General features: G+C 24.8%; 1 protein-coding gene across 1 annotated transcript; it reads left to right on the top strand.

The window, feature by feature from the left end:
* Nucleotides 1-1,559: 1,559 nt before the first annotated feature.
* Nucleotides 1,560-5,827, top strand: LOC129611579 (solute carrier organic anion transporter family member 74D). The gene is made up of 8 exons (XM_055524785.1): nt 1,560-1,950; nt 2,086-2,384; nt 3,620-4,016; nt 4,148-4,399; nt 4,465-4,816; nt 4,889-5,033; nt 5,152-5,542; nt 5,607-5,827. The coding sequence occupies exons 1-8, from the start codon at nt 1,761-1,763 to the stop codon at nt 5,744-5,746; spliced, it is 2,166 nt and encodes a 721-aa protein (XP_055380760.1). The 5' UTR covers nt 1,560-1,760; the 3' UTR covers nt 5,747-5,827.
* The last annotated feature ends 6,942 nt before the right edge of the window (nt 5,828-12,769 follow it).

Here is a 12,769-nt window from a genome sequence, read left to right as displayed (position 1 = left end):
GAGGGGGTGGAGATGGAAAAAAATTTTCTTCTAATGAAATGAACTATTTATTAGTGTCTAAAAGCTGCTAAAATTTCAGTCTCCCATAACCTGGGGTCTATAATACTCTTATTGAAATTTTTGCGACAAACATCACGTACCATTTGAAGTGATGGGATATTATTAAAAAAATTTATTATTTGAAAAATGAAATGACTTCGAAATTTTATATTCAATATAAAAAAACCTAGATTTTTTCCCCTTCAAATTGGTATGAGGAGCGTAGCGCTTCGGTTAGACCTTTTTATCTTTCCCTTTTTTGAGCGATCGATCTGGGATTATTATTTCCATTTCTACTGCTACTTTTCATGTACACTTTCAAGGTCTGACGATGGTTTAAGGTTCCGTCTACCTTAGGATTTTCTTTCTAATATTTACTTGGTTATGGATTGTTCTGGTATACTAAATATGTGGCCTATGGATTGGAAATTGTGTGATCAACATCTTAAATTCTAGATAATTTGTCGCATTATGGTGTTTGTTTTACGGATATTTATTTGTTGACAAATTTATGCCGAACATTCTTTTAGCTTATTTAATTTTAATTTCATATTTACATATGTGTGTCCAAGGAATCATATAAACATTTTGGAAAGAGCGTTTTGAAGCAATTTTAATTGATCCCATTTCTTAAGTTGTTTATTTTTCTCATGATTTCATTAATTAATATGTTAAACGGGACTGATAAAAGGAGGCAACTTTGTCTAAGATATCTTGTTGCTATTATCGGCTCAGAAAATCCTTGCTAATTTTGAACAATTCAATTTTATTATTTGAAGTGTTACGTCAAAGAGAGTGTAAAGATAAATGTTTTGATTTAAATTCTACACTAAAAAATTTACAAATTTCACTCCTTTTAAAAATAACTATGATGCTATTACAATTACACTTGAATTATATTGAACTATGCACTTATAGAAATAAGAGGGCTTTGAATAATGTTATTGGATGGATTTAAATTTTGGCATATCACAATTTTTTGATGAAAAGTTTTTTCTCTATTTTTCGAAACTGCTCATAAATCAATTTGTAAATAATCAAGAACAATAAGAGATTATATAAATTCTATAATTGGTTTTATCTATAAGCTTCCCCCACATTAAGTATATGAAATTTGTATATATAGATTTTGTAGTGTCTTCATTCTGTATGCACGAACAGAAAATCAATGATTGTATATCACAGTAGTACTCCATTAAGGTATAGTCAATTAAAATATTTTAACTTTCAATTTTCAATTAAAATCTTTTCAATTGATTTTAAATATAATTCTAAAAATTTACACGTTTTCATTTTATGTACTTACACAAATTAATTGTACATATATTTTATAGATTTTTTATAACTTTATTACTTATACATACCTAAGCACGCTTCCATATAGAATTTCAATAAAAAAATGTTTTTATTAATAAAAGAAGATATAGAATTCCGCTCAATTCATATTTGCAATATTTAAATTCTATTCTAAGATCACTTGAAAATGCAATTTAGTTTGAAAATTTCGATTGATTCGCGAACATCATGTAAAAAAAAAATCGAATTGCAAATCTATTAAAGCGTGAATGAAACCATTTGATTTTTTTTTTCATAGATTGTGCATTCATATTCTACTACGAAATAATAACAAAAAATTATAACAGTTTATATATTTTATAACAGTTTATACATAATCTTGATTAAATAGATATAGATTGCAATTTAAAATTTCACTTTACATTATGGTACATCTTGATTATCTTTGCGGTTATAAATTTTATCATCCGAAATGGATTCAACGTTTTGCAACCACAAAAACTTATATAGCTATTTATGGATTACTTGGTACTATACAAGCAATGTCTCATATGTATATAATTGTAACATTAACAACTATGGAAAAACGTTTTAAAATGCCAAGTGAAACAACAGGTAAAAAACCAAGAATAAAAAGATACAAGAAAAGAATAATAAAATTTCCAAAAAAAGAAAATAAAAATTTCTATATTTTCCTTTAATTTGAAAAATTTGATAAAATTAATTTTAAAAAATAATTCAAACATTTAGGGATTATTTTGAGTGGAAATGAAATTTCACAAATACTTTTCTCAATAATTTTATCATATTATGGTGGAAAACGTAATCGTCCACGTTGGATATCATGGGGTATAACATTTTGTGCAATGTCATGTTTCATTATTGCATTACCACATTTTATTTATGGTGCTGGCGATGATATTTTACGTTTAACAAAAGAATATGAAGTGGAAAATGAGAATATTAATTACAATAAAAATTTTATTATAAAACCGAATAATGAACAAGAGTATTTGTTGCGAAATACAAGTGATAGTGTTAGTAATATGGTGAGTGTATAAAAATATAATTTCAAGTAATTTCAATATAATTTCATGGAATAATGACAAAATTTTTGTTTACAATTTAAAATGTTTTGTATAATCTTCAGTGGTTTTTGAGAAAGAATTTTATAATTTGAGAAAATTGGTGTTTCGAGTGAATTAAGCTCAAAATTTTGAGTTAATTGTAAAACACACTGTAATTTAATATTTTATTGTTCAACAATTTTTTCTTGTTTCTCGATTTATGAAATTTAAATAAATTAAATATTTTTCAAAAATTCCCGATTATTTATAGTAAAAGTTGAATTTAAAATTAATAGTCTAATCGTATATCTCGCCTCTTATTCATTTTCATTCAAAAATGAACTCCCAAACAAAAACCGAGTTGGTAAGTGGTGACAAAATTTTGTGTACATTTTAGAAAAAACGGGATTGCACAATATGAAAAAATTCTTTTAACTCGAAAATCATCTTATACAAATATAGCTCACCCACCATTTTCCCATTCGAAGAGTAAGAAAGCCAGATACGCGATTAGACCCTAAGATTTGATTGCCCTTTTTTAATTCTACAAAATATTTTGTTGATTACTTTAGACTTTTAGAGTTTATTGAGGTGATTGGTTAAATTCTAGTAAAAGATAGGTAAAACTATTGATAATTTTACTTAAGAGTATATTTATGACACTTTAATACGTAAAACTCAATTTAGTTGTTTGTAATCACTGATTTGGTAACTGGCTAACTTAAAAAAATAATCAAAAAATTAACAAAAATTAATTTGGTGAATTTTGTATCATACTTGTAAAAGATGTCGAAATATATTAAGAAAAGAAAGACTTAAGAGGGATAATTAAAGTTATGGGTCTTTAAAATTCAATTTAATTATGGCGTATGCTCAAATTTGAAATATGCCAAAATTTTTAACAAAGCGCCTACAGTTATAAAAAAATGAAGTAAAAATTTCGATGTTCTAATTCAGTGTGTTGCCTAATAGCTCCCATATTGTTTGGAAAGCAAGCTCATTTTAGAATATTATTCATAATTCCCAAAATTCCGTACTATTATAGGCATTATTTTTATTTTATTAATTATAGAGCCAGCATTGCTTGCAAAAAATTAATTAAAAATTTTGTAAATTCCCTATCTATTGAAACATATTGAAACAAAAAAAAAAAATTAAATTAAAAATTTCTACTCAAGCACCACTAAACAAATAAAACACCAAAATCCTAATTTCAGATAAATACTTTCAATAAAAATTCATCTGAATTAAATTCAAATCGAAATCAGGCGTTATGCAATTCAAAAAGGATATCTAGCTTTTTATTATCCGCGTCATCATCAACATTTCCTCCTAACGGAATACAACCATCATTTTCCAATAATTTATCGTCATTGGTCATCATACCAAAGATTTCCAATGAATTCGAATGCAATAAAAATGAAATTGTTATGTATGTGGTACCATTAGTTTTAGTGTTTTTTTCACAATTTGTTTTGGGAATTGGGAATTCTCTTTATTATGCTTTAGGACAAACTTATTTGGATGATAATACAAATAAAACAAAAACTCCATTAATGTTAGCATTTGCGATGACACTACGAATGATTGGACCTATCATTGGTTTCTTTTTGGGTAAGAATATTAAAAAAATAACAAATGATTTTTTTTGTGTAATAATGAAATAAAAATTTTAATGTTTACTAAATATGTACGAGTATGTATGTGTGTGTGATAAATTTTTTTTTGGAATAATTTGTTTTAAGGTTACGGTTCTTTAAATTTATTTATCGATTTTCGAAAAACTCCTTTAATAAATGCAAAAGATCCAAGATGGTTGGGAGCCTGGTGGTTTGGATGGATTATTTTAGGTAGCGTTATGCTGATTTTTGCATTTTTGATGGGATTATTTCCAAAAACTATGCCGCAACATGAAAATAGTCAAATTGATTTGGAAAATATCGAAAATGATTTGAATAGAAAATTTAAATTAAAAAATAATATGCAAATGACTAAAGGTAAATGAAACGTAAATATTATTAGTGTATTAAATTATATTTAAAATTTCATATTAATTTTCTAGATTTCTGGAGAACTTTACTTAGAATCTTACGTAATAGATTATTAATGTGTAATATATTTTCGGGAACATTTTATTTGCTTGGTGCACTTGGTTATATGACATTTCTGGCGAAAATTATGGAAGTACAATTTTTTAAAAGTCGTCGTGATGCAACAATAATTATTGGACCAATGATTGTAGCTGGTATGATTATTGGATTTATTGTTTCAGGTGTAACAATTTCTAAGAGGAAACCGAATGCTAGTAAATTACTTACATGGAATATTATAGTTGGCATTATTCATTTATGTTTTATAGTTAGCCATTTTTTTATATATTGTGAAGATACTGTTATCAAAAATATCGGTAAAAAGTAAGTTTGACATAAATTTATATGTAACAATTTTCTAATTAAAAGGTCTTTTTTTCCTTATTTTTGGATTAGTTTAAATTTCATAACGCCTTGTAATATGAAATGTCAATGCAATGCCAGAAATGTTACTTATTATCCAATTTGTGATAAATTAACTGACATTACTTATTTTTCTCCTTGTCATGCCGGTTGCCAGACTTGGAATTCAACAATGAAGGTAAGAAATTTTAATAATACAAAATTAAATTTATATATACATACACACATATTACTTTTTACATATTGATGACTTTGCAAGATTTAATAAATGGCTTTGAATTTTTGTATAATTTTAGGCCTATACAAATTGTCAGTGTCTTATAAATGATGTAAAAGAAATAAAAGCAGAAAATAGATTTTTAAAATCAGGGCATTGTTTAAAAAATTGTGGTCTTATATTTATATCATTTGCAATTTTATCAATGGCCTCTAATTGTTTAGTATCTACTGGAAAAATTGGCAATATTTTAGTTAGTTTTCGAGCAATACCATCTCAAGATAAATCTATTGCACAAGGATTAATTTTAACATTAGTTAGTTTATTAGCATCTATTCCTGGACCTATAATATATGGAAGAATAATTGATATGACTTGCTTAAAATGGAATATAAAATGTGGAAAATATGGGAATTGTCAATATTATGATCAAACAAAATTTCGTTACTATTTGAATATTACGGGATTTGGTAAAAAGAAAAAAAAAGGCTGTAGATAGAGACATAAAATTGAAAATTCATTTTCTTATTTTAGGTCTGACGTTAATTGGAGTTTTCTTTGATTATTTTGTTTGGCATTATGGAAAAAATCTAGAATTATATAATGAGAATGGTAGTATGAGAAATGAAAGAGTTGCAAGTCGAAAAGATGGGAATAAAGCAATAGCAAAATAGTAAAATTTGGGATTTATAGAATTTTTTTTTAAATGTATTTTTTTCTTAAAATGATAAATACAAAATTTTCAAAAATTACAAATTCATCTTTGGGTAAAATTTTCATGAAATCTACAGAATTAAAATTAAAGGGATGTTCAATCATTATTAAGTCATTATAAATAAATTATTTTGGTTCGGTTTATAACTTTTTGTTTAACAAAACATGAAATAATTATTAAATTTCCATTTCCCATTTTTCATATATAAACTATCTATGTATATACACATGTAAATATATACATTCTTTACAATAAATCAGTTTTCATTCAATGACTTTGTCAATAAATACCGCCTATTTAATGTTAAATTAGTAATGGTTATGTGATTCTGAAAATTCAAAACTATAAGAATGATAAATGATGGGTTAAATAATATTGTATAATATTTCGTTTATAATTCAGAACCATATTTAGCAAGAATTTATCTATAAGATTGTAAATGAATACATAAAACACAATCAGAGAAGTTTAAACTCGTATTTGTTTCTGTCTTAGGTTTTCAGAGCCCAAAAAATTTGACTCATTTTTAGAAAATAGTCCGAATTTTTACGAAAGTTTTTTGCTGAATGAAGTATAAAACCAATTTGTTTTGGATCCAGATTCAAAATTACAAAATTAAGAAAAAAATGTACTAAGACTTAATTTTAAATTATGAAATATAAAAATTGTATAATCCCAAGTTCTCATTAGAGCTAAGAAAATATAAAAACTTGACTGCCATCTATTTTTATTCTATTCAATTTCTTAACTAGTTTGCACGAGAACTCAATTAAAAAACACTCTGTTAATTGTTATCCTAAATTTATAGCGTTCCGAACATAAAATATTAAATACCTTTAGTTGGGGTCTGGAATATCCAAATATCATCAATATTATCATGTATAATCAACCAAATTTGAAAAATAAGACCAAAAAATTAACAATCATTTTTAAAGTATAAAAGTCATTATCATTGGCAACAAGTTTCGTTTACTGTTATATAAGTTATATAACTTTTTTTCATATATTATAACGTATACATATATTATATGGAAGAAATATATATGATTGTGTTGAGTTTTTATTGGTGTCAATAGATTCTTATAACTTATGCGTTTCAAAAAAAAAAAAAAAAATTCTTTTGAAAGAAAAGTTTTTGTTAAGAAAGAAAAGGAAAAGTTTTTTCCTATATTATAAGCCTATGGGGCAATGATAAAAAGAATGACAATCAATGAATCAGCTTTTCTTTATTGTTATTCCTTAAATATATGCAAATATACGTGGGTTTTGAGCTCTTTTTGTTAAAAGATAAAAGAGACTGGGGATAAAATTGTATAAAATTGTTATATGATCCTCAATTTTTTGTTTTATTTTGTGAAAATTTCTTTTTATTCTTTCGATTTCAGAAATAAGAATCTTCTATTATTAAAATTATATTGTTATGGTTTTTTCACCACTTACTAACGCAGGTTTACCGAGAAATTTACTTAATTTTTGTGTCCAATATACGTAACGTGTTAGATACTCTTGGAAATATTGCATACCTGTCGGCGTTTAGGAATTTGAAATATTATAATTTAGTAATTTTAAATCAAATTTTCTGAACTGATTAGTGTTTAAGAAGGAGAAAAGATTTCAAGTTGCCCTAATCAAATTTTTTAAATTTATTAATTCAATATTCATATATAAAAGTCTGCAACTACCTTAGGCATAACGAGTAAATGAGAAATGACTAGAAATATGAACTTGTACAATCATTTTTCAATCAGACAATTTACATTTATTGAATTAAAAATATTTTTTATTTATTTTAATACAAATCACCTATGTATCTATGTAGTATAGCTATAAAACTAATTAATCTCTTGACTTTTAATTATTTCAATTTAACTGACTCGATTTTATGTGGGCAACTGTAACAAATCACTCCGGAAAAATTAGATAATAGACTAATAGATCAATCGTGTTAACCTGTGTGATAAAACTCTTTTTACAAAAATGTGGGTCCTTTTTATTAACAATTTTTACTAATTAATTAAAATAATGTATTCTTCGAACAAAAATATTTAGAAATTTTTAAAAATAATATTTATTAGTATAAAAAAATTTATTTAACTTAATTTAATTTTTCACTTTTTAACTTCGTTGCCATTTAATTTACTACGATAACTTACCTAATGTACACGTTTCCAAGGAAAAATAAAATGACATTACCCTAACGAATCTTTGACCCTATTTTGGTCAACAAACCATTAAAAATAATGATTAAATTTCATTTCCCAAATTTTTGTTTTTCCGCTATACAACCAAAATATTTCTGTATCTTCAAGAATTTTTTAAAATTTCAAATCAAAAAATATTTTAACCTTTAAAATTCTTATGATTTGCCTATTAAATCAAGTGAAATAAAACCTGATTTTCAAGGTTTAATTAACAGAAGAAAAAAAAAATTTTTTTGCAAATATTTTTTACAGATTAAAATAAACTTGATATTTTTTTTTCTATTCGCCTTTTAACTTTTCATTTAAATTATTGTTAACAATTGATAAAGTGAAAATCTGATGTCTGCGGAATATGATAAAAATAGTATACGCAGCATGTACCTAAGGAACTACTATTAGGAAGTTGCAATCCAATTAAAAATTGAAAAAATAATTGGATTGAACAATTAAGTAAAGAATATTGAAAGAAATTTCAATAAAATCAGATAAGGAACGATACTTTTGAATCGAAAAACAAAAAAAGAAAAAAGTGCCAATACTACTATACCAATTCAATAATCAATTTTTATTTAGCAGATATTCAGATAAAATTTATAAAATCTTTTGTGAAAAGAGAAAAAAAAAATTGCATAATCAAAATCAATCAATTTATTGTGTTTGCGTGAATAAAAATCACTGAATTAAAAAAATTCATACACACGACTGGTATGGTAGATTTAAAATAAAATAAAAAAGAAGCTTTTAAATTTTTTTGCAAGTCTAAATGAAGGCGCACAATAATTGAGAAAAATTTTATTGAACTTATAAGCTTATACCAATTTAGATTTGTTTTTCATTAAGAATTAATTAAAACAATTTTTTTTTTCGTTAAGATAAGCAAAACTTAAGTAATTAGAAATTTTATTAAGGTTTCATAATATTTTACTTAAAATTTTAGAGCCACTTTAAAAGAAATATTGTTATTTTACAAATTAATAAATTCAAGTTTTTACTGGCAGCATTGCACAAAATAAGCCACAAAATTTTCCTAATGTGATGGCACGAAATTTGACATGTCTAGTTTTTGGCGAAAATTTCTACGCCCAAATACTAAAGGATTCTTACAATTTCTTACAAAGAATTTGAAATAAGTTTTTAAAGGATATTTCAATAATTTTAATCAACAATGCTACCGCAGCTATGTGCTGTTTACATCAGATATTTTTGATATGAAAATTATAAAGGAAGCGTCTTTGTTTATTTATCAATTTTAAAATGTAAATGATTTTTGACAAGTACCGTGTTTTAATTTCAGATTTACTGAACACTTAATAGGTATAGGTGTAAATAATATTTATTAATTCAAAATTTTTCATGGTTCATATTCATGGTCCAATAAAATTTTAGTTTGCAATAAGTCCGTATCATAAATATGGCTAAGAAACTTAAATCGATATCATTGAAATCATTGTAATTTGGAACATTTGCACATTTGGAACAAAGAAACAATAAAGTAAACGATATGAAATTATTACGAAGTTGAGTCATAATTATGCGATAAATACTCGTATGTCATTTAATCCTGCTTAGGGAGTAAAATTTTCTAAAACTACGAGCCAAATTTTTAAAGTATTAAATTTTAAATGATTTATGTTTAATTTAAAAATTTAAGTTTTAATTAACTTCTAATTCTAGCTGTAATGTTTATTACAGCTATATTATAATTCTCAAATTATTAGATTGAGAAAGGTGAGATATTAACAGTAGTGACACGAGTTTAATGTTTATTATTATATATAGAGTTATTTAGCTTGATTTTGATTTTGACAGAAGATGTTTTAAGATGTTTTGGATATTTTAGTTGCAGGAGTATAAAATATTAGGAAAAAGTCGATTTATTTTGTTATTATACAAAATTCATATATATTTTAAAAGAATTCGTTTCAAGATTTAGTAGCTATTAGGAGGTTAGATAGTATATTGTTTTATAAATAATGTAACCTAATATATATATCAAAATATTACAAGTAAAATACATAATACCATAAAATTTGTAACTTAAATAATTTAAAATTCAAAATTTCAAAGTTTCATAAAGTACATTTTGAAATTTACAGAATTTCACATACCTTTTTTTGTAAAATGTTCAATATTATCATACATTTATAAATTATTTGCCTCTACCATAGTGTTATAAAACTCAAATATTTTGTTTCGTTAAATTTTCTTTTAATTTCTCGTTTATGTTCTTATGTTGAGTGAGATTATAATGGTAGCGATAACACTATATAGTTTTGTAGCCGGTTACCCATCGTTAAAAAATAAATTTGCATTAGCATTGTTAATGAATTTTTGTACAGTAAGTGACTAACATTAATTTAACTAAGAAAAAAAAAAATTATTTTTGTGTTTGTGTTTGTAAAATACTTTATTAATTTGTTTTTATGAATTTTCATAGATTTTTTTTCCTTATTCTTTCATTTTGATGAACTGGTAATGATAACGGTAACCTCATGAAAATGAGAAAAACATAAAAAAGGTAAGAGAAATGTAGGTATAATAAAAATATAAAAACATAACTGTTAATTTTGTATTTTGCTGTCATTTTACTTTTGTTTTTACGATTTTTAATTTTTTTCTTTGTTATTATTTTTATTTTGTTTTGCGGAAAGATAAAACTCAATTCAGTTTTTTTTTTTTGTATTCTTTGAAATTATGGGATGGCAGTCAGTTTTTTTTTTTTTTTGTGTATGACATTACCATAATTTTTCTGGTGAGTGCGTGTGTATGTTGTATTTTGAATACATTTTTTTTTTTAAATAAATTTTTATTATATCCAAACTGTGAGTATGAACTTAAATATTTGTGTAAGAAAATTTTGAATTTGGAGATTATTTATTTTAAAGCACATTTCCTATAGAAACAATAATGAGTTGTGTTTGCACACCTTATTTACGTATGCCGAAATTAGTTAAATTCTAAAGAAAATTTGCATCACCCATTTTGCATTGGATATCGGTAAAATCGTTTTAATTAAGTTTTTGTAGAAGGAGTCGCATTTTCAGATGCCCTGAAATTATTTAATAGAAACATTATAAAACCTACATGTACATTGTAAAACCTACATTTTCCGACGAATATTTAACTATTAACTTCTAACTTTGCCACTCACGGACACCATCAACTGCTGAGAAATTATACTTAATATCGTTTTAATTGCGTATATTAATGGAATAACCGTTCCTATAGAAGCTAACTGAGGTTTTGTTTTTGAATGTTATTAGTTAAGGGTCACAATAAAAATATAATTTCGGGTCTAATATATTTCCTTTCGTAATCGAAAGGACGGTCAATTTAGAATATGTCAGAATACAAAAATATTTTTATATTAATTAAATTCAATTTAATATTAAATTTGTTTAACCTTTGTTTTTTATGAATTCACCTGAAATTTTAAAAATGATCCTTTTGTAATGTTTCTCGTGACTTTTATATTTTGCATAATTTTTATTTAAAAAAAAAAACGAAAAAAATTAAATTTTTATTTTCTCTATTCCTCAGATGTGAAGAGAACAAGCGGAGGAATTCCATAAAAAAAATTATTTTATAAGGATTTTATGTGTTCAGTACATGTAAATTGTAATGGCTGTATAATTAAAGCATATTATCATGTCTATTTGTAATTGGGTGGTTTTCTTTTTCTCATTATTTTTCATATTAATATGATTTGTGCTTAGAAGTCTTTATAGTTTTTACACTTTTATGATAATATGCAAAGTGTGTATAAAAACATGTACATAAAAATGTAAAAAGTACAATTATAATTTTATTAAATGTTATTAAACTTGCGCGCGTTGGTGAAAATCTAGATATTAATTATTTTCTTTTAAATATATGTATTTTGTTATAATTGGAATATTACTCGTATGTTTAAAAAAATCGTTTTTGTAAAAAATTGCTTAAAATTAACAGATTAGGCTTACTCAAGTTTTATGTTGAAATGTTAGTTTATGGCAAGGGGGTCGTGCAAAATTTTAAAAAATTTTCAATTTTTTGACAAGGTAGGAGGTCGTGCAAAATTTTAAAAAATTTTAAATTTTTTGACAAGGTAGGGGGTCGTGCAAAATTTTAAAAAATTTTCAATTTTTTGACAAGGTAGGGGGTCGTGCAAAATTTTAAAAAATTTTCAATTTTTTGAAATTAGGGGGTCGGTGCACAATTTTAAAAAATTTTCAATTTTTTGACAAGGTAGGGGGTCGTGCAAAATTTTAAAAAATTTCCAATTTTTTGACAAGGTAGGGGGTCGGTGCAAAATTTTAAAAAATTTTCAATTTTTTGACAAGGTAGGGGGTCGTGCAAAATTTTAAAAAATTTTCAATTTTTTGACAAGGTAGGGGGTCGTGCAAAATTTTAAAAAATTTTTAATTTTTTGACAAGGTAGGGGGTCGTGCAAAATTTTAAAAAATTTTAAATTTTTTGACAAGGTAGGGGGTCGTGCAAAATTTTAAAAAATTTTCAATTTTTTGACAAGGTAGGGGGTCGTGCAAAATTTTAAAAATTTTTCAATTTTTTGACAAGGTAGGGGGTCGTGCAAAATTTTAAAAAATTTTCAATTTTTTGACAAGGTAGGGGGTCGTGCAAAATTTTAAAAAATTTTAAATTTTTTGACAAGGTAGGGGGTCGTGCAAAATTTTAAAAAATTTTCAATTTTTTGACAAGGTAGGGGGTCGTGCAAAATTTTAAAAATTTTTCAATTTTTTGACAAGGTAGGGGGTCGTGCAAAATTTTAAAAAATTTTCAAT

The sequence above is a fragment of the Condylostylus longicornis genome, unplaced genomic scaffold, assembly GCF_029603195.1.
Source record: "Condylostylus longicornis isolate FDR11 unplaced genomic scaffold, ASM2960319v2 ptg000053l, whole genome shotgun sequence".
NCBI lineage: Eukaryota > Metazoa > Arthropoda > Insecta > Diptera > Dolichopodidae > Condylostylus > Condylostylus longicornis.
Note: the sequence above shows the minus strand (reverse complement) of the source record. Positions and strands in the feature narration are given on the sequence as shown.